This window comes from Peromyscus eremicus, chromosome 6 (genome assembly GCF_949786415.1).
Source record: "Peromyscus eremicus chromosome 6, PerEre_H2_v1, whole genome shotgun sequence".
In the NCBI taxonomy this organism is placed as follows: domain Eukaryota; kingdom Metazoa; phylum Chordata; class Mammalia; order Rodentia; family Cricetidae; genus Peromyscus; species Peromyscus eremicus.
The window spans coordinates 117,155,142-117,177,977 of NC_081421.1; the positions used below are offsets into that span (position 1 = coordinate 117,155,142).

The 22,836-nt window shown below is 44.0% G+C and overlaps 1 protein-coding gene across 1 annotated transcript in view; it reads left to right on the top strand.

Annotated features, from left to right (window-relative positions):
- LOC131913651 (uricase) overlaps positions 1–22,836 on the top strand; it is a 120,204-nt gene that overhangs the window by 92,566 nt on the left and 4,802 nt on the right. Inside the window, exons 4-8 of the mRNA XM_059266413.1 lie at positions 4,595–4,813; positions 6,643–6,759; positions 6,853–6,931; positions 19,608–19,791; positions 22,098–22,221. Coding sequence (XP_059122396.1) covers positions 4,595–4,813; positions 6,643–6,759; positions 6,853–6,931; positions 19,608–19,791; positions 22,098–22,221 — 723 coding nt within the window. The remainder of the gene's footprint in view (positions 1–4,594; positions 4,814–6,642; positions 6,760–6,852; positions 6,932–19,607; positions 19,792–22,097; positions 22,222–22,836) is intronic.

The following is a 22,836-nucleotide window of genomic DNA, read 5'->3' on the forward strand; positions in this document are numbered from 1 at the left end:
ATGGTTTGTTCAGAGTATTACTGTAGGACACGCACACTCCATTCATGACTTGGCTTCTTAAGTCACACAAGTGTGAGGAAGGACCACCCGAGGTATGGGTATCAGTAATGATGGAAATTCCAATCAGGCCATTGTACCTGAGAGGGGATGGTTGGAAGTAGGCCCTCTCTGACCAGATGCTCCTTGAACTTCTGCACTTGGGCTCTGGTTTGGAGTGTTGTACCCCAAGTATTTATCTCTATCCATTAGGATCCTTTCATGCAAAATTGGGCAAGTGAATATTATTTATCAGTGATAATTATAAGCAACATTTATTGAGCACATGTTTGCCAGGCACGTTCTTGGGTGCTTTATGCTCTAAGAGGAGACATAATAATTATTCTAATTGTAGAAATGGATAAATTTATATCCATTTGGAGTCAACGGTAGCTGAACAAAGACTCCACCAGGGCTGCCTGAATCAAAGCCCATCCTCTCCAAATGATGCCATTTGTACACACTAAACATTTGTCACGGCTGTAGAGCTCTACCTGCGTTGTACACCATGAGGTTCTGAAACTGACATCCTATTCTTTGGCTACAGAACCGGGGGAGGATAGTCTCAATTCTTGTACAGGCCATTATCTACTGACTCTTTGGGTATTCCATGCTTGCCTTGATGTTCCTGCTTCAGATTCAAATGCTGTGGTTATTTGAATGAGATGTCCCCCATAATCTTGGGCACTTGACTATTTGGTTCCCAGTTGCTGGTGCTGGCTGGGGAGTCTATGGAGGTGTGACCTTGCTCGAGGAAGCTTTAGGAGTTTAAGGACTCATGCCATTTTGAATTCACTTTCTCTGTTTCATGCTTGCTGTTCAAGCTGTGAGTTTCCTCCTCCTGTTACCATGCTTTTGCTTGCCATCATGGATTCTAAGCCCCTGGGACCATAGACCCAAATGAACTCTTCCTTCTATAAGTTTTCTTAGTCATGACATTTTATCACAGCTATAGACAAGTAGCTAATGCATCTAACCATTTGGTTAGATCCTTTGGAGTCTAACTCATTCCTCAGTAAACTCGCCTACTCAAGCTTGCTCGGGTGTCCAGTTTTATGAGACAAAAGCTTGCTGTGTAACCCCAGCTGGACTTGAATCAATGATCATCTTTTCTTAGCTGAGATCATATGCATGCTCTCTGACACCTGGCTTAGGATCCTACTCAAGAGCTCTGACCTCTCTCTCATGTGCTTTGAGTGATCACTGGCCCAGAGAGGATCTGTCTTATTAGCAATACAAACGCTTTGTATCATGGCTTCTCTCTCTATTCTCTACACTCCATTTTGTCTTTCTGGGATTCCCTTCCCTTCTCTTCCCTCCCTCTCCTTCAAGCACACACACACATTATCACTCTTATTCATTCACTTATTGTGCGTGCGTGCGTGCGTGCGCGCGTGCGTGCGTGCGTGCGTGCGTGTGTGTGTGTGTGTGTGTGTGTATGTGTGTGTGTAGATGGGCATGCTACTATGTGTGTGATGGTCAGAGGGCAACTTATAGACGTTGGTTCTCTCCTTTTTACCATGTAATTCCTGGAGGCCACCGTACATTGTGGCAGGCATCTTTACTTGCTGAGCCATCTCACCAGCCATGGACCTCTCTTTTCTGGCCAGCTGTGCCTGTGATCTTAGGTTGTGGTCATCAGAAGGCCTCCCTTCCTGTTCCTGTTTTCTCAGGAAGGGGACTTTTTTGATGGCATCAGAACTGAACCCACTCTTCCTTTATTGGCATCTTTCGTATATTTTCATTAACTAGTCTGTGTCATCATGCAAGCAGAGGAGGTGGTTAGTAGCACGATCCATTCATTCATGACAGATTTATCAAGTTCCTATTTAAGATCCAGGCAGTGTGCTGAGTGCTGGAGTTGCCATGGTGACCAAGATAGAACTTTCTCCTGCTTTCATAGTTTATTGCTTTGGAATGAATCACACAAAAAGAGGCACTTGCAATACTATTTGATAAAGATTCCGAGGCAATATCAAGTATCTTGAGAATACATCAGAGGAGCCACCTACTCCATGTTTGAAGGGCTAAGACAGATTACCTGGAGGAGGTAAGACTGAAGACTTGAAGGATGACTGGAAGAAATATGTAAGTCAGGTGAAGAGGTTGGCAGTCAGGGAGTGTGAAGAAAGGGGCAGTTTGAGAAAGATGCGAGGTCTACAAGCAAAGAAGGCATCTGATCCACAGTGAGTTCAGAGTATCAGAAGCAGAGAGGAAGTAGCATGAGAACGGACGCGATATTGGAGCTGGTTTATGGGAGTACAAGTCCGAGTGTCACATGACAGCTGCATGTCTGCTAGACTCCCTGTGTTCTCACAAGCTAAGTTCCTACAGCTTGGATACGCAATGGCAGGAGATGGGGCTAAGGAGTAGGCGGTATAGAGTGCTCCCATGAAATAGAGATGATTAATAAGCTCAGAGACTTTTGGTCCTGGGCAGCCACCACCCATGCTGTCACAAGGGCTGAAGCAGCCGAGTCCCTTCTTCTAGGTAGAATTCCTGAGGATCAAGACACACTGGTGTCAAAAGTGTTCTCCTTCCCAAGTGAATACACTTAACCAACATTTCCTCTGCTGCAGCTACATCCCACTGCCTGCCATGGGCACTATTTCCACCTGAAACAAAGCTGGAGCTTGCAGAGTCACCAGCGACCCCATAGGGTGCTGGTGGTTATCCCCATTGGTGCAAATGGAGACACTGAAGCTCAATGACATCCAACCACCTGTCACAAGCCACCAAGCTGTAAGTGGCAAGGTGGAACTGGGGCCTGGGCTGATCCCAAAGTGATTGTAACAACACAACAGCTTCTTCTCTGCCACCATTGCGTTCTTTTGAAGAACCCTGAGCTCTGATCTGTCATGTTTCTTACTGGAAGCCTCTTTGTCACATGAATGTTTCTTTAGCATTATCTCATGTATCTCAGGCTGAGTTTGACCTGCCTAACCAGCCTAGAATGACCTTAAACTTCTGATCCTACGGCTTCCACTTTCCAAATGCTATGGTGGCAGATGTGCACCACCATGGCCACTTTATATGGTGATGGGAATGAAACCTAGGGCAGCCTACCAACTGAGCTACACTCCCCCAGTGCCTCATTGATACTTGTTTTGCCGATGTTTCCCAAAGGTTGGATCAAAGATTTTGGGAGTGCATCTCTAAGAGTCTCCCATCCTCGACAGCAGGATTCAATCCAGACACCCTGAACTTTTGTATGCGTTAAATGAATAAGAGCTTGCCCCATCTGACTACATCCCCAAGATTTGAGATGGCCTCCCATTCCTCATGTTCATTAATGAAAGAAGAGCTATTTTTGATGTTGGCTAGTCCTTCTCTATTCTCCTCAGAGGAACTGGTGACGTCTCATGCAGTGATTTTTAGGCAATCCTTGGCATCCAAAATGAGAGCAGCAGGAGAGGTTCCTGCCTTTTTACCCAGACTTGCCCTGTATGCTGTTTCTTATTTCCTTTCATTTTTCCAACTTGCCTTACCACTTTAACATCAACATCCACATCCACGCACAAAGCTATCGAGTTTTTGGACCCTCCACTCCCTGCCGCCTCTCCTCCCAAACACCCAGCAGCAAGTCTGGTGGGTGCCAGCTGTAGAAATGGATGTGTTCACCAGCTAAGCCTCAGACACAGGTCTTAATTAAATGCCTCTCCATTAGAGGCTTAGCTCTCCTTGCAGTCAGATGGCCCTGGCTCTGCATTCCTGACAGTGTTCCGGATGCTCTCATCAATTACTCGTCTCCTTCCTGGAAGCAAATAGAAAAAGCAATTTTCAAATTGTTTCCATTATCATAGATCATTTTCTCAGAAATATCACTTGAAAAAAAATGGATGGGGTGGGCATGGAATTATTTCCAGTTAAGACAGTCATGGAATTTTCTAGAAAAAAGTTGGTTCTCACAGGGGTCACTATATAGTTTAGAGTCCACAGATATGAGTAATTATACTAACTCCACCTTTGCTAACCATGTGAAGAGGGCGAGTCACTTTATTTTTGTCCACCATTTGTAAGATATCAGTACTGAGAGCTGCTACAAGGAGAGGTAGCCTGTGACCTGGGAGGTTCTGTTATTACCATTTTAAAATCATTTCCAAGAGAGGCTGGAGAGAGGCTCAGTGGTTAAGGGCACATACTTCTCTTGCAGAGGACAGGAGTTTAATTCCCAGCATCCACATTAGGTGGTTCATAACTGCCTGTAACTCCAGCTCCAGGGAATCTGACACCTCTGGACTCCATGGGCACCTGCACTCACATTCACAAACTATCACACACACACATAATGAAAACTAAGTAAATGTTAAAATTGCTATCAAGAGAACCATCTACCTGTCTGTCCTCAGGGTAATCTGATATAGTTTTGTTTCCCAGGAGCCTCTTTTTCCCCGGTGAAAGGCCAGTCTTCAAAGGCTGGATGGGTTACTGCTTTTGTAGGTGTTGTGGATCTCACTTCTTATAAATGTCTGATAAAATGAAAACCCGAAGAGACTGTGGCTGGCATTTTAAACTTCAGTTAGCCTTCTTCAATCAGATAACTACATTTCCATTACAGAACGATGAAGTGGAATTTGTCCGAACTGGCTATGGGAAGGATATGGTCAAAGTTCTCCATATTCAGAGGGATGGAAAATACCACAGCATCAAAGAGGTGGCAACTTCAGTGCAGCTGACTCTGAGAACCAAAAAGGATTACCTCCATGGTGATAACTCTGACATCATCCCTACAGACACCATCAAGAACACAGTGCATGTCCTGGCAAAGCTCAAAGGGGTATAATCATTCTTCCATGCTAGCTGCTTCTCGATGCACATCAGCGCATGCTCGCCTGGGGCGGGGGCACTTGCTTATTTTAAGCTCTCATTTCCTTTTAACCTATTTTTACATATGTGCCATTTTTAAATTTTTTCTTTCTACCCTAAAATTCTCAGGCTTACAGAAAAACTTGTTTCATTTTATTCTTTTAATTTACCTTGTTAGTTAGGGAGAAAAGTTCCTGGGCAAATTAACTTATAGGCCCAGGGAGGATTTCAGACTAAATGAACACATTTCTTGTGCTTTATCACCTCGAGACTGTGCATTTGTAGTAGAAAGGGCCATTGTTGTACAGTAAACGAGAATATTGATTATAGGATACTCCACATATTGGCAAAATCTACTGCCCCAAATTTTGTACCCTGTTTTAGTTTCCTGATTGTTGTGACAAAATACCCCACACTCCAGGGCATGGGGGAGCAGCTGAAGGAAGGGTTTATTTTGGCTTGTGGCTTGGGGTTATAGTCCATGGTTCTCAACCTTCCTAATGCTGTGACCCTTCAAAAAAGTTCCTAATGTTGTGTTGACCACAACCATAACATTATTTTGGTTGTTACTTCATAACTGTAATTTTGCTACTTCTGAATTGTAATGTAAATATCTGTATTTTCTAGTGGTTTTAGGTGACCCCCAAAGGGTCAAGATCCATAGGTTGAGTACCGCTGGTATAATCCATCACCATAGGGAAGTCTTGGCAACAGGCATGTAGAAAGTTAGTCATCCCCTATCTGTGGTCAGGAAGCAGATAGGTGAATGCTGGTGTTCAGCTTGCTTTCACCTTTTCATTTATTCTGGGCCCCCAGGAGGTGGAATGGGCACACCCACATTCAGGGTGAGTATTCCCCTTGTGGCTCAAACAGACACACCTAGAGATTGACTTTCCTGGGGAACACTGGAGCCCATTTGCAAACCTCATGGAAACCACCCCCCCCCCCCAGTATTACAAGCACATTGAGAAAATATTCTGGACATCTGCCAATGTCTCCTTTCCTGCAAAGCAGGTTTCTTTTAAAAACGGTGGCTCATCAGTCAGGAGACTGGCTGGTCTTCCAGAGAACACTAGTCACATTTCTAGTACCCACATGGTGGTTCACAACCACCTGTAATGCTAGTCAGTTCCACGAGATCTAACACCTTCTTCTAGTCTCCATGTCACCAGACATAAACACGGCACACAGATGTATATGCAGGCAAGGCACCCATACATATAAAATCGAAGTAACAAAAATATTGAAAAATAACAAATATCAAGACAGAGTTTCCTAGGTGATGGAAATCTATGGCCCACACCCAGGAAGAGTAGAGGAAACTCAGGACTGGACTGTTCCATCTCCTGAGATTCTAAGTCTGCTTCTCTCATTGGAAGACACAACCGATGGGTAAAGAGCCCCTGTGACGTTTAGCAATCACTTTTGGGTGCGTTTGACATTGCTTTCCTGTAATCACAGCCCGTGGGAGGCAGATCAGAAGGACTGCCAGGAGCTTGATGCTCTCCTGGGCTACAAGAGAAGCCTTATCATAAACAAACAAACAGAAAAAACAAAACAAAACAAAAAACATTGCAAGTCAGATATAGAGGTTTATAATCTCAAAATGAGGTAGAGACAGAAAGATCATGAGTTCAAGATCAGACCGAGCCGTGTAGTCAGTCAGTGAGCCACTTTCTCAAAATAAAGAAACAATCAAATCAGCCTAAATGTTTTAAATGAGGCATTTTGACTTTTCTTTCTTTCTTTCTTTCTTTCTTTCTTTCTTTCTTTCTTTCTTTCTTTCTTTCTTTTTTACAGATAAAAAGCATAGAGACGTTTGCTATGAACATCTGTGAGCACTTCCTTTCTTCTTTTAACCACGTCACCCGAGCCCACGTCTACGTGGAAGAGGTCCCCTGGAAGCGTTTTGAAAAGGTTTCATCATTTATGCTCCCAGTTTAATGAAAGAAATTGCTATCGTGGTTTGTGCTGGAATGTGACTGGAAACAACTTTGTCTTCTCTTTCAGAATGGACTCAAGCATGTCCATGCTTTTATTCACACCCCCACCGGGACACACTTCTGTGAGGTGGAGCAGATGAGGAGTGGTAAGGAACCATTTTCCATGTTTTTAGTTTGCAAGAGACGTCGGGTGTCTCTTGTTGATGTCTTTGTTTTTCTGGCCCATAGCTATTCTTTTTATTAACACAGATGAAAACTGTAGAGAATTTGTAAACCTTTTAAATCCGAGACTGAACTGAACATGGTGACTTTGGATTTTACATTACAAGGTCATCTGCCTTTTGCTGAAGGGTAACCAAGGACGTGATTCTTTCGATTACAAAGGCTGGAGTCTGAGTGGTAGAAATTTTGTACTACCCAGTTTTGAAGTGAAACAGGAAAAAAAAAGAATAAAGGCTGGAAATGACAAGAATGCTAATTTCCAAATTCTCTGACCAACATTTTTGGTACAGTATCATGAGATAATGATAGTAACCAATATTTGAAATTACTGAGTTTCCCTGACATTTTATTTGCATAATAAAATACTAATAGTATCATAATCTCTTTAAAATGAGTCTCAGTTAAAATAGCAATGACTATTACATAATTGTATTTAGCAAGAAATTTAAAATTTAAATCTAACTATGAAACACTGTTATAGTATAGACCTTATTAGTACCAATAACTAATCTGAACAAATAAAGTTCCCAAAGCTGGTGTTCCACTGATTTGTTGAGGTCATCAGAAGCAGAATTAAGTAATCCATTCAGATTATTTAATCTTTTCAAAGCAGAGAACTTTGAAGCATAGAGCCAAAGACAGCAGAAACAGTCATCTCAGTAAGAGATGCTGCAGTGGTCATTATGGATCCAGTGTTGCCTTTGAACTTTTCCTGTTTCTGTTTCATTCCTTCCTTTTTTATCCCTCAATGTTTCTATTTGAATTAAGCCTAGATAGCTAAGTCTGTCTCAGTGTTTGAATAACATGTTTACAATTATTTATAGAAAAAATTGAAAAGTCGTTGTATTAAACTGAAAAGACTATTTTGATCACCAAATGCTTAGTCATGTGGTAAAAGTCCCTCACTGAGCTGTTATCTAAAACAGCTCAGACCGTCCTCCACCTTATCTTCCCTCCCTGCCTTCTTTTCTTTTTCCTCATTCTGAGTCTCCTTCCTCCTTCCTTTCCTTATGTATGATGTTAGATGCAATAAAGAGAAACATATTGTGGCCAACATTTCCTTCTTAAGCCACACTGACTGCTCTCCTGAAATCAGAAAGTCTAAGCCAATTCTGCTTAACTTTATATGTAATTTTAAAGTTTTTTAGTAGTCACTTTAGGAAATCCAAGAGAAACAAAGAAAAATGTTTGAATAAAAGATTTAGCTTAATCCAAAATACTATTTATGAAATAAATACTAATTAAATAAATTTCACTCTTTGAAATAGCATGTCTCCAAAATCATGTGGATATCCTCCATTAACAGTACACCTTGAGTCATGTTAGCTAATTTCAAGTGCAGACTGACAGCAGGTGTCTGGAGGTCACTGTATTGGTCAGCCTAGCTCCCAGTTGGTTTTCAGAGATGTCTGGGAACTTAGTACACTCTTTATCCTATTCTTTATCAAACTTTCAAAGACTAGAAATGACTGGAAGTAGACTTGAGCAGAGCTGATTAAAACTAAAGGCATTTATGGAAATGTCATTCATTTCAAAGTGCTGGGATCATTCATTCACACACAATCTACTAAGCAAGTAGACTTTGAAGACTTATTACATGCACAAAAGATGGTAGGTGAGGAGATGTATGGAATTTTTCTAAATCTCGGAGAATCTGTAGTAGATTTCATTATTGGAAATATACTTGTAAACAAATTCATTGCAATATGAAAGGCTCAAAACCACAGTTGAGAAATGAGAGGCATCGTCATGGAACAGAGACATCCCAAAACTCAACTCTTCCCAGGGCAATGTAAAAGGCTTTGGCAGGAGAGGAATTTTGGAGAGGAAATGTTTCCATTGACTTTGTAAAACGATTTGCATTATGCTGGTCATGAAAGAGGAAGGGTCTGCCTGGAGAAGCTGCGGGACTTACAGAGGCAGGATGCAGAAAGGAGTGGAAGAGGTGGGCTAGGGCATTCTGAGCTCCTGCCTCATGCTGGGCCCACACTGGATGGATATTTATTTAATTGTTGAACAGGCAAAACATTTGTAGAGCAGGACTAAGTTCAGTGGGTCTGATTCCTTGGGCGCTGCTGAGGGGCCTCCTGTGCTGAACTAACATGCATGGTGTAACTTAAAGGCAGTTTGCATAATAAACCACAGAACACATTATAATTCCTATCAAATGAATCTCTAGTTAAGGTCATAGAGGCCTTGTGGTCACAATAAGCTGTGTTTGAATTTGAGCTCCACTAGTTAATAGCATGATTGTGAGCAAGTGAGTTACAGTTCTTCAGTGGGTTATCATTGGCAAGATGAGAATTCTGAGGCCCACCTCTACAGTTTTTCAGAGAAATAAAGGAGATGATTACTAAATTAATTTTATTAAAGCTGTAGGCATAGTACCTGGCATATAGGAATTTCTTAAATAGTAGCCATAACTATTATTTAGTTTGACAACAGAAAAGCAGAGGTCTCTAATGGTCAAGTGACTGAAAAAGTTTGTGTGTGTGTGTGTGTGTGTGTGTGTGTGTGTGTGTGTGTGTGTGTGTAAATCTGTAAGGTCTTTGTCAGACATTCATTTTGAATGTTTGCTTCCCAACTGCGGGGGCTACTTGGGGGAGCTTCTGGCATATTTTAGAGGTGGGAGCTCACTGGCAGAAGTGGGTGGCTAGCTCTTGGTTCTGACCTGCTCCTTGATTCCTGGTCTGCTGCTATACACACAGCTTCTTCCATTCGCTTCGGCCACCACAAACTTCTCTGTTCTGCTACTCTCTCCCTGCCATCATGGGCTGAAACCCTGAGATACGCTGAGCCCAAATAAAGCTTTCCTTCCTTACACTGTGGGTATGCTTTATCCATCACCCAAGTGTGGTGAACAGGCTGGAAAGGCAGACAGTAGTGAGACACCTGGGGATTTGTTGCAGAGATGAAAGAGGCAGGAGAGGTAGAGGAGATGGACAGACTGGCAGCTTGCTGTCAGTCCTTTGTGAGGCCTTTGTGAAATGTAACCAGTGAGCCAGTGGTTGAGTAGGGTTGAAGGTTGAAGGGAAGGAGTTAGAAAAGTTGGATTTAAAGTGGAAGGAGTAGGACCAGAGAGAATACACACACGAGGAGAAAGACAATGAGTTTTGGAATGTGGAGTGGGAGATAGATTTGGGAACCATCAACAGATGGACGATAGGTGAATGAAGCCCCAGGGAGGGAAACAGTTCCAGAAAACAGAAATAACATATAAAGCATATTGGCCAGGTTCTGTAAAGGAATAAAACTGGTAGAATAAATATGTATATATCAAAAGGTAATTGAGTAGATTGGCTTACAGGATATGGTCCAGGCAGTTCAGCAATTGCAGTCTCACACTAGAGAGCCCAGGAATCCTCTAGTTAGTTGCTTAGTCTGTAAGGTTGGATGTCTCAGCAGCCCAACCTAGCTCTGAAGGCTTGGAGGGTTCCTGGAGAGCTGGTGGTCTTCAGTCTATGTGGGAAGCTCCAAGAACCTTGTTCTAATATCGGTGAAAGAATGCCTTGGTCACAGCATAGTTGCACTTGCCAAAAAGAGTGAAGGCAAGCAAGGAAAAAGCAAGTTTCCTTCTTCCATGTCCTTTTATGTGTGCTGCCACCAGTGTGTGCTGCCCACATTTAGGGTGGGTCTTCCTGCTTCAAATAATCTGATCAAGACAGTTGCTCACAGGAGTGCCTGGCAGCTTGTGTTTTAGTTGTTTCCAGATGCAGTCCAGTTCACAACCAAGACTAGCCATCATGTAAAGTGAGGAAAGGGGAGGGAAGAGAGCCCAGGGAACTTAGTTTAAGACTTTGGCAGAAGGCTGGCTGGAGAGACAGAAGAAGGAGGTGGAAGAAGGAGTCTGGAGAAAGTGGTGTCACAGAAGTAGAAGAGAACTATGTTTTCATTAGGGATAGTTACAGAGGTAGCAAGAAGCACTGCAAAGAGACCCATATGTAATGGCTCAGCACCAGGGCTTCTTCCCACAACCCTGGTTTGTTGTTGGGGTATAGGTGATGTAGCTCAGTAGTAGGGAAGTTAGACAGAATCCTAGGCAACCTTTCCTTATCACTTCCTATGTTGGGGTTTCACCTTGATAATAAATTTCCATGTCATATAAGTAGGGGGTGTAAAGACATTGAAGGAGAAAAAGAGGGAAAGACCCCTCAGACAGGTCCTAAAAGGCCTATAGCACTTCTCCTGGCAAGACTCACACAGTCATGCCTGACTGTGGGAGACCATAAAATGTGGTCTCATGGGGTGTCCAAGGAGATGATGAAATCGACTTGACATCTGCCACAGAAAGGTTAAGAAATCTAGATTAAAAGATAGCTGAGGAGGAACTCTGGAGTCGGTAAACATCCTTAGTGATTTCTACGAAGATATTTTCAGGCAGGGGAGTGGATTAGGAAGTTATCAGTCCAGGACACTGCTGATGATCAAACAGAACAGAGTTCTCTTACCACCTGAGTGCCTGGAGTTAGTATCTGCCTGAGTTCTGATCACAAGGCTGCTGCTCCCTGAGTTCTAATCGCATGGCTCATGCTGCACAGTAGAAAGAGCAGCCTCAGAAGCAGTTCAAGTCTTTTGTCTTTGCAAACGGCTACAACGCTTCTGGGAACAGATAACCCTGTGGCAGTTTGCCCAGAAATTTCAATTGACTGATCTGAGCTCATGTGGCTCTGATATCCTACAGAGCAGGCAGGGCTGGGGTGAGAGGACGGTGTACAGTAAGCGGATTCAGGTTCCCATGTGCACGGGATGTAGCCATGTGCACACACAGGGTTCTTCGTGGGAAACCATGTGTATGCTATCGCAGCCTGGGGAGGCCAGCTCCTGAGAACTGCTCCAGGGTTATAAATAGAAGACCTCAGAGTAGCGGGACTTTAGGGAACTTTTTTATATAAGGGTCAAATAAAGAAACACAAGCTTTCTGATGGTAACTTTCTCTTTTATTTACTCTTGAAAAAATCCTCTCTTAAAATCTTTCTTGCTCTCTCTCCTGCCTAGCTATTCATCCTCTCTCCTCAGCAATCTGCATGTACACACACACACACACACACACACACACACACACACACACACTCACTGCCCAGCTCCTTTTCATAGCTCCTCTACATAGCTCTGCACACACTCTTTCAGCTCATTCAGCTACATCCCTCACTTAACCCATACACACACACACCTCTCTTTTCTTCTCCCTCTACCCAACTCTGCACAATTATAAGTTACATTTTCAGGGTCTGACCAATTCTCATAACACATGATAAGTCACACAGTTTTTCTCAGGCTGATTAGGTCACACTGACCAGCCAGTGAGTAATGCTTGGCCTTGCACATAGCCTGAGTGATTAGGGGTCTTAGACAGAAAGTAAACAGTAGTTGGCTTAACCTTGAGTTTGTAACATAAATTAAGGCTGTGACTACATGCAAAAAGTCAATTACTTCAGGGGGTTATGTCTTAATGATGTTAGCCTGACTTTGGTTTAGCAATAAACACCTGGGAACTTGTCTTTGTGTAATTACTGCAGGAGCAGTTTAGTCTGTTTTAAATTTGCTCTAAAGTCTTTGCAAAAATGTGTAAAAGGCTGTCTTTGTGACTGAGAATAGTGCCGTTTTCCTGTGTCAGTTAAGAAAAAAATATTCTGGTATTATTTCTATTCATCAGAATTATACAACCTAAGTAGAAACCATCTTCCTGACCATCCACAGCTAAGTGTGACCAGTAGGTGGAATATATACATGAGATAAACACACAAGCAGTGGGAAAACACCCACTGTTTTTAGGAAAGAAATGCAGTAGCACATGAGAGAATTACAGACAGAAGCAACTGGTCAATAACAGTTAGTGACCTCACGGCTCTGCCGAGTGGGGCTCCCCATCAGGGAGTGATTTGTCTGCTGGGTCGGCCTGCCAAACACACACTGTCACCTGCTGTGTACTCCCACAGCCCTCTGCAGTACCCTATCTCTCTTTTGAGAGCAGAGGTGTATGTTCTTTTTGTGGCAAAGTCCAATTCCTAATTTATTATCTAAGTATTAAAATGGAAGGAATTGTGACATGAATTCATGTTATAATCATCTTCATAAGCAATGCTTATGGAGAGATGGCTCAGTGGATAGGAACTCTTGCTGTGAAGGCATGAGGACTTGGGTTTGAATCCATAGTACCCAATGCATGAATGCTTGTGCATGGGACCTCAGTACTTAGAGGAAAAGACATTCTGATTCCAAGAGTTTGCTGGCCAGCCAATCTAGTCAAATGGTGAGCTTCCAAAGAGACCCTGTCTCAAGGAAACTAGGTGGAAAATGTTAGAAGCAGACACTTGACATCCTGTTCTGGACACTGTACACATGCACAGAGGTGCATACACTCACCCACTCACATGCATACACACACACACACACACACACACACACACTAACACTTGTGAAAAAGAAAAAAAGAAGCAATGTCCTTGTCTAAGTTTAACTGAGAAAATAATCATTAATTCATACCCTCCACCTTACATAGTGAAGGCCGGTGTTACAAACCTCTGAGGTTTGTTGGGGGCTTGCTAGAATAATGAGAACTCTCCTTCCCCCAGTACATGTCCTTGGTCACACACTCATCCATGTAAATCCCCAAAGGGATCCTCCTCAAGAGGATGAGCGAGTTTCACCTGGTAGACTGAACTCCCTCCTGTTGACCTGAACTGTCTGGGAAGCCTGCTGAGTCTTGGATGCCATGGATCCTGGTGTCGCTCTAAAATTATTTACGTTGTTCCTTCTTGGTAGCTCCTTTACAGATACCTCATTATGTTTAAGGATTTCAAAGTCTGCTGGTTCCTTGAGAGAATCTGGAGGAGAGAGAAATTTGTTCACCTGTAGGGTCAAAGGCTGCTCTGCTGGTGGTGACGTCCCGTTATTTGAATTAAAATTCACAATTATTTAAGCATTCAGTGGCTTCCATTCTGACTCTAACTAAAAAACAAAACAAAGCAAAACAACAAAAGTGTACCAGCTGCAGCAAAGCTAATGGAGAAGCGGAAGATGAAAGAGAGGTCGCAAGTAAGGATGCTGTGTTGTGATAGTGGAAAAGAAAGCCCTCCCACTTGCTGACATGAAGGCTACTGGCAGGTGGAGCCAAGCAATGAAGCCAATGAAATAAACCCAGAGGCAGACCTGCAGGTTTAAGGGATGGCAGTCTAGACCGATGGCAGAAGTAAGGGGTCAAGCAGACACAAGGTCCTAAAATCTCATTCCTCATCGCCCATTCACACTAAAGTCAAGTTAGCCCTCTGCCTGGTGATGTCATCTCTTCTGTCCCACCCCCCAGTTGCACAGCCTGGGCTTTGAAGACCCTTGGAGGAGCAGAAGGATCAACAGAGGCAAACACTATTTAGTTGATCTTTGCTTTTCTCTAGCCTTTTACAAGTTCGAGGTTTCATAGTAGAGTGGTTTAATACAGTTTTAAAGCATCCCCTCCCTTTTAGCTATTTTTGTCCGTTTTTGGAGGCGTTAACTGTGGAAGCAATTATCCTCTTCATAACAGGATTTTTTTTCCCTTCTCAGCTCAGTAAAGCTTTGTGCTTTCTTGACACCTGATGCGTAGGTAAGGAATTGGTCTTGTTTTCTATTAATTCTCAGTGAGTTTCTTTCCCTTAGAGTACTAAAGGGTAGATGCATGCTTCTCTGAGAGATAAACCATCATTTGCTGAGTGTGTAGGAGGACACTGGGAGCTGAAGAGACTATGTTGAGGCAATGTAAAATGGTAAAAATCTTCCTGCTGCACTCTCCCATGATCATGGCAGGGAGACACGGGTTGATTAAATCCTTTCACGATGGACACCGAGAAGAACACTGCTTCTGGTTGAATTACTTCTTGAGGCTCTAAATTGGGATCTTTTTAGAGTGTGTGTGGAAGCATATTTTTAGTTGGTGGCCCCATGGATTTGAAAGCCTCAGGTTTTTACCAGTGTTCAGTAGGCTGGGGCACTGCCAACAGAGAAGATAAAATAAGAGCTCTGACTTCATCCAGTATGTCGAACGTGTGCCAAGGAGAAAAAATTCTTTCAAAATTCAGAGAGGATAGTTTTTGTTGATTTTGTTCACAGAGTGATGGGGGCATCAGAGAAGTTGGCTTCTGCTCTGACAAAATGGGGAACAGTTAGTTGTCCATGAGAACAGAAGACATTTATTCTGTGGGAACCTGTTGCCAAACCACATTTAAAAAATGCAAGGGCTTTCTCTGTTTCCAGAGTCTAGTAAGAAAAGAAATCCTTTCAATCCAGCTAGGGCTGTCACTCTGCAAGGTCTGCACATGTTAGTCCGGGGGAGCCGGGGGAACCCAGGATGAAGGTCTTTGGTTTCACAGTGCAGTGAGCCTGTAGGGCACAGGAGGCTCAGGAGGACAGATGGTTAGCATTGGTGTGGAAAAGCCCGCTGTGGAAAGACCACCGTGGTGACTTCCTCAGAGCATTTTTGGATACAGCGGCTGCTCTACGAAACCCTCATGTGCCTTAGCTTAGGCACAACTCAAAACCCAAGGATGGCTGCCATCTCCATTTCAAAGATGAGAAAATCAAAATAGGAAGAGTGAAGTGATTCCTCCAGCGACATAGTTTTTGTGCAGTGGGAGAGTGGTGTGGCAGGAAGGGCGCTGGGACTTGAACTTCGGGAACTTTGAATGCCAATGCTGGGGATTCTAGATATGCAATACCACACTACACACAACAAAACACCACCCTTTTCTGAGTGAGATTGTGGGAGGAGCCAAAGCTTGATGGGCAAGGCCGATGCTGGGGTGAAAGGCCACAGCACTGAAGAACACGGAGACCTCCGGCCCGTTTCCCCGTCACCTTTTCATTCACCTTCAAAGGACTCTACTCTTTGTTGTAGCTCTGGGCCGCTGTCTTCTGTTTCATTTCTTTGAGATTCTGTTTTCCAGAAAGAGTGACCGGGCGGGATGCATTCTAGATACTAGTTTGTAATGATTAGAGTCGCTCTTTAATGGGAACTCATAGGAAATTTTTCCTTCTAAAGATTTATTTTTTTTTCTCCTTTTAAAATTCTGTGTATTGTATGTGTCTGTGTTGAGTATGTGCATGTGAGTGCAGGTACCCACGGAGTCCAGAAGCATCAAATCCCTCTGGAGCTGGGGTTACAGGTAGTTGTGAGCCAACCACGGGTGCTGGGAACTGAACTTGGGTCCTCTACCACGGCAACCACTGTTCTTAGTGGCTGAGCTACCTTTGTAGTCCCTGTAACAATTTAATGGATAAAATGCTTTCAAGACGCACAGGAGCCATTTCAGAAAGGGATGCCTCACTTTCATCAGATGATGGAGACGCTTTTCAAGGCTGAGGCCCCCAAAACTCGCTGTGGATGGGCGGTGCTACCCTCCCGTCTCCTGGAACGCCCTCTTGAGGTACTGAGGTGAGGCAAAGGAGCCTAAGGAAGGAGAAACATTGCACAGATGGAGATCTAAAAGGAGGGCAGAAAAACATGGAATCTCGCGGTGTGCTGCTGAATTTAAACCCCACCTCTGCCTTTTTTTTTTTTTTTTTGCTGTGTGATGATGAGCGCAGAAATAAAAGCCTCCTGCATGAAAACATTTACTCTGGAGACTTCTGAGGACTAAGTAAGAAAATGCCTTGGAAAGGCATCAGGCAAAAGCTTACAAACTGGTCAGTACCAGCCAAAGCTGGTGCCCTTTCCCTCTCCTTTGCCACCTGGGGTGTGTGGGGAAGGCAAACAGTAATGCTGGAGGAAGTCAAACCGTCCAGGCAAGAAAGAGACTCCATTGGGGTGCTCTTGCTCCTTGACACAAATGTGGTTCTCTTGGGTTTGAGACAGACACATGGCGGTGAAACACTGAGTTTGTGGGACCAGTGCCCTTATAGATGTAGCATCTGGGCTGAGAATGCAGTGTGGTGGCAGAGCACCTGGCTAGCATACAAAAGACCCTGGGTGATTCAGTATCCGGGACCAAAAGAAGAAGAACAAAAATAAAATTAGACAAACCCGGGCAGCTGAAGGCATTAAGGCACGGATGGCAGCTTCCTCTTGGTCTTTCTTTAAGTATAGCATCCAATGAGAACTTCTGAAAGTTTCATTTTTCTGTCATACGGTCTATCCTAGGACATTCTATACAGAATGCTTTATTTAATCAGAACATACTGAATCAGCAGATCTACCACTAACCTCTGGCCATTGCTTTCTCTGATGGAAGGACTCGTGTAGCTTTGCAAATATCAAAATATAGGCATTGCTTATCCGGCTCTGGAGAGTCACAGCTACCGATGCCGCACAGGTGATAAGGAAGCACACAGGGTTTTGAAGAGCTTTGCTGGTGCCTTTTGACCCTTCTTGCTGTACAACCCCATATGTAGCTCAGGCTGGCTTCTAACTTGTGGCTTGTCCTGCCTCAGCCTCACAAAGATTGAAGTTATAGATGTGGGCTTCTATGCCTGGCCCTTGGGTTTTAATTGTGGACTGTGAATTATCCTCTCCTTTTACTAAGAACATACAGTGATGCCCAGGAACTCTGACCTTTGACTTTTACACTAGATGGACCATGAAGGACAGCTATTTGTCAGGACCAACTTAGAGGTTGAAAAGAAGTATCCTTCAGAATCCTGCTATGGGACTTCAGGGATTTTCCAAATGCTTCCTAAATGTCTTCTATCCTCATCAGCCCATGCATACAAATAAGGACATGGTGATGTTCATTACTGAATTTTTGTGGTGCTGTAAATTTCTCAGTACTAAACTTCCAGGTGTCCATCCAAATTCCCTCAACATGTGAGAGCTTGCTCAGGCTGCCTTACTCATGCTCAGGAAACAGTCTGCACCCACTGAGGACAAGTGTGGTCTCAGGACTCCGCCTGGATTTTATTGTCAGCTGCCACATCTCCTGGGAAGAAACTTCCTTCTTATCGAGTCCCGGGGTGTCAATGCCATGTTCTATCTAGCTCACTACACTGCTGGCACCACAGTTTGTTTCACATGTAAAGATAAAGAATGTCCCCTCCCTAATTCTGTGCAAACCCTCTGTCATCTGGGTCCTTGCAGTGGTCAGATGTGTTAGTGAGAACCCGCAATAAGTCACCGGTGCATTTAGGAAAAGGAGTCCAAAGCTTCCTCCTGGAGTAGTTTTACCAAGAGCAAGCCCAGATCTGAATTCTCTACTTCTCCCTCCTCATGTCTTCTGTCCTCTCCTGTCTGCTGTGTGAGTCTGAATCTGTGCCTGCCCGCCTTGTCAACCTGTCTGTCCATGTGTCCCTAACAAAGGGCTTTTACTGTATATTACTGAGCAGCATGGGATGAACGGCATGGGGAAGGGATGAGGCTGCTTTTCAGAAATCTTTAGCAGAGTTTCATAGGGAGCGAGACTACTGAGCCCAGCTGACCCAGATAACTGGCACATAGTGTTATCAAGCAGTACCTGTATGCTGCTTTCAATATTTATGGCTGACTGCTATTTCATAAGGCAGCTTTTGTTCCATTTGCTGTTTTCAGCAAGTGATAGTCATAACACACAGGTACTGTTCTCTGAGTTGGGGCATAAGCCTAATTTCAGATTAAAGTTATACATCAGCTTAGGTTGTAGAAGCTGATGACCTGGGAAATCCAGGGCAAGTAAGGTTGGTCGTTACACTTTTTTTTTTTTTAATTAAAGGCAGGTTAAACAAACAGGCTGAGTACACAGTAGGATAGCAGTCTTAAGTTTTGAGTGACCTCAAGGTGCATTATTAACTCTGGCTATGATGAGGTCCAGCAAAAGTTCCAGTCTCTTAGAATGTAAGAGATGTTTTTGTAATATGATATTGCCACAGGCCCTGAGCTAGCACTACTTGGCACACAGTAAGTAGCATCTTCCAAATGTGCCCATCACCTCCCACCACCTATTCCCTTTGAGGGGACAGCTGAGAGAGAAAGTGGCAGATCATCCCCTTCATCATTTTTATCCCTTCTCCAACCCCTGGTACCCATGAAGCAGCTTCAGCCCAAAGCCAGAAGTCTCTATGAATATCAACTACGCAGGTCAATGTCCGCACCAGCAGCCATATCTGCCCGCTCTTTGTTTGGTCTCAGTCAGGTCCACACTATTACTCACTTGAGAGGTTGTCTGGTCTTGGCTGAGCTTACACCCACCAGGGCATCAAGTGTTCTCAGGGTATAGTGATAACTGAAGTCACCAGCCACTGTAGACCAACCAGAGGACACATTGCAGGAAAGGGATCTCAGTGGCAGAGAGAAGACATACTCCTGAGGATCTCATATACTCACGTCAGAACCATTGCTGTTTGAGTGACATGCACCTTGTGTTATGTAAGATGATTTGGTGGAGACACCCTCATTGGTACCCGGGAGGAAGTCATTTCAGCATGGATGGATATATCCTTGGATCTTCTATCTTCCTGGGGCAGGAGAGGGCAGAGAGTCTGGAAATCCGTAGAGAAGGAATTCTAGGGCACGGGAAGATGGAAGCACAGTGTGTGTGTGTGTGTGTGTGTGTGTGTGTGTGTGTGTGTGTGTGTCTGTGGCCAGGGTTTTTGCTGCTGTTGTAGCTATCAGTAAAAAGACACTGCTTTTGTGCTCATCCTCTCCCACCCTTCTGCCCAAAACAGGACCTCCAGTCATTCACTCTGGAATCAAAGACCTCAAGGTCTTGAAAACAACCCAGTCTGGATTTGAAGGATTCATCAAGGACCAGTTTACCACTCTCCCCGAGGTGAAGGACCGATGCTTTGCGACTCAAGTGTACTGCAAGTGGCGTTACCAGAGAAGGGACGTGGACTTTGAGGCTACATGGTATGACAAGCAAGCATGGGATCTAGAGCTGGGCCAGGTTAATGGAGTTTTGGATCAAAGAAGAAACTTAGTGACCAGTCAATTCAACTTCCTAGTTCTTTGGGAACCCCCCATCCCCATGTGGTCTGTGGGGGTGGGGTGGGGGGGTGGATGTGTAAGTGTGCATGCACTTGTTTACACATTCATGTGGAGGCCAGAAAACAACTTCAGGTGATGTTTCTCATGAGTTATCCACCTCAGTTTTTGTGACAGTCTCTTATAGGGACCTGAGACTTACTTATTAGGCTGGGCTTGCTGGCTACCCCAGGGTCTTCATTCTCCTCAGCATAATTTACAGCTTTTAATGTGGGTGCTGGAGATGGAACTTAGATCCCTATGTTCAGTTGACAAGCTGTCTTTCCAAGCCCTCTTTTTCAGATTTTATCAGTGGCTCTCAGTCATTAGTGTACAGTGGAATTACTCAGGACATTATTAGAATAAAGGTCACTGGGCTCGCTCCTAGGCCCCCGGGAGAATTTGTATTGCCAACAACACCCCAGGTGACATTTCTGCTGCTGGACTCCATCAAATGAAGATAACATCTATACTTTCTAGCTACGCAGAGGGCCTGAACTAAGCTTCCAAACCCTCCCAGCTTGCCAGAGACTTTCTTGGTTTCAGTAACTGAAACTTTCATGTCTCAGGAAACCCCCTTGGTTTTGGGAAAATGATGACAATTAGTAACCCACAGACCAAGCTCCGTTCTCCGATATTCATACAAGTGCTTTTGTAAGTGGGACTGAGGAGTGAGTTCTTTAAGTAAAGTGTTTGCATTGCAAGCACGGGGCTCTGCATCTGAGCATCAGAACTCTCACATAAAAGCCAAGCATCACGGTGTGCACTTGTAATCCAGCGGTGGGGAGATGGAGCCAGACGGTTCCCTGCAGCTCACTGGACAGCTAGCCTGGCTGAATCAGTGGCAAGCTCCAGGTAAACATCACAGACCCGGTCTTAAAGAATAAGAAAATGGAGAGTAACTGACAAAGACACTTGAGATTGACCTCTGTGTTCCATACAGATTCATACACACATGCACGTGCCTGCACACATGAATATGCACACAGACACACAAACACACAGAAACACACACAGTCACACACATAGGCACACACATACACACACACACACAGGTGCACAGGCACACAGAAACACACAGAGACACACACAGTCACACACAGACAGACACACACAGAGGCACACAGACACACACAGGCGCACAGGCACACAGAAACACACAGAGACACACACAGTCACACACAGACAGACACACACAGAGGCACACAGACACACAGACACATACACACACATGCACACACACGCAGAGTAGATGACAAATGCTTGAAGCATGTAAAGGTGTGAGTTTTCTGATATCTCTGACAAGGAACAAGCACGCTTCTGAACCCTCAGGGCCTTGACTATAGGTCTCACCCCTTTGCTGAACTGCTAATTGTTAGACACTTCTACACAGGAATGAGCTGAAATCTGCTCCTCCTGCTACAAAGCATCCTCCCCCTGGTAGTTTTTAATCTGCTCTTTTTCTTATTCGAGAGGCTTTTAAATGCTTGAGGAAAGTACTTCAGCCTACTCCTCTTTCCCCTTGCTTACTTCAAGTGCTGTCCCTCGGTAGCTGGGGCCTACTGTATTGATGCTGAGAAGACACCAGATTGAATGTGTCAAGCAGGGGAGAGCTCCAGGCCTCCCACCGACAAAGGTCTCAGAGAGATGGCTTCAGTTGTGAGCTCAGATTCCTCTTTAAATGGGGTATAATCATGGCACTGCCTCAGCTGTATTAAAGATTCACTGATTTTAATCCCAGAAGGTGTTTGGCTTACACAATGGCACTAAGACCCTGAGGCAATAGTTCAGGGATGCAGCTCTGCAAAGCAGGGAGAGTGTTCATGTTTGGAAGTCTCCCTACACAGAAGCATGTACAGAAGAAGATGGACGCTGAAATGCTATTTGGCCTTGGTATCACTCTATGAGAAGAGGCAGATGCTTAGAGTCTGTTTAATGCCATGTGGGAATGTGTGTGTGTGTGGGGGGGGGGGAAGAGGGAGGGAGGAGGGGGGGAGGGAGAGGGAGAGGGAGAGAGAGATTGAGAGAGAATGTGAAGTGCATTTTGCTTGTTTTCATTTTGGCATTACAGAGTAATAATCCTTTCTAAAACCATCCATAAAATGGTTTTATGGGTATTTCTATTTCTTAGCTTTATAAAGCGTTCCTAACAAATTAGACAAGTTCCTTCAGTCTCCCTTTCTACGTTCTAGGGGCACCGTCCGGGACATTGTCCTGAAGAAATTTGCTGGGCCCTATGACAAAGGCGAATACTCTCCTTCAGTGCAGAAGACACTCTACGATATACAAGTGATGTCCCTGAACCAGGTTCCTGAGGTAGGCTTTGTCACTTGCCATTCTGAGGACTAAGAGAAACTGTGTCTCCTGTCAGCTCTAAGGAAGAGTTGAGTGTTAAAATAGGAAAGTGGAAGACACATGGAAAGTGGCATCTGTTGTTGTTCAGAAGCTTGATATAGCAAGTGAGAAGAGAGCAGAAAATGGAAAAATCTGCTCAACCTAAAAACACAGGCTCCTGCCACAGTGCTTCAGTTTTGTGGAGAATTCTTTTAGCTCCTTAAACCTACCACAAATTTAAACTTCAAATTCAGGCCACTTCCATGCCTTGATGGGGAGATAACTAGACAGAGGTTGTATGTTTCAAGGTATGAATGATAGAGTTGAGAGATTTAATCCATCCTTCCATTCTTCCTTCCTTCCATCCACCCACTCATCCCTCTATCTATCCACCCATCCATCCATCTACCTATGTATTGATATTTCTGGACATTGTGCCTCTGGTAGGACCCAAGGGATACAAAGATAAGCTAGACATGGTTCCCACACTCAAATAATCCATAATTAAGTGAACAAAGAAAACAAGGAAGTTTAAAAATGTCAACAGTAGGTTGTTATGGAAATACAGGGAAGAGTCTAACTCAGGCATAAGGAGTA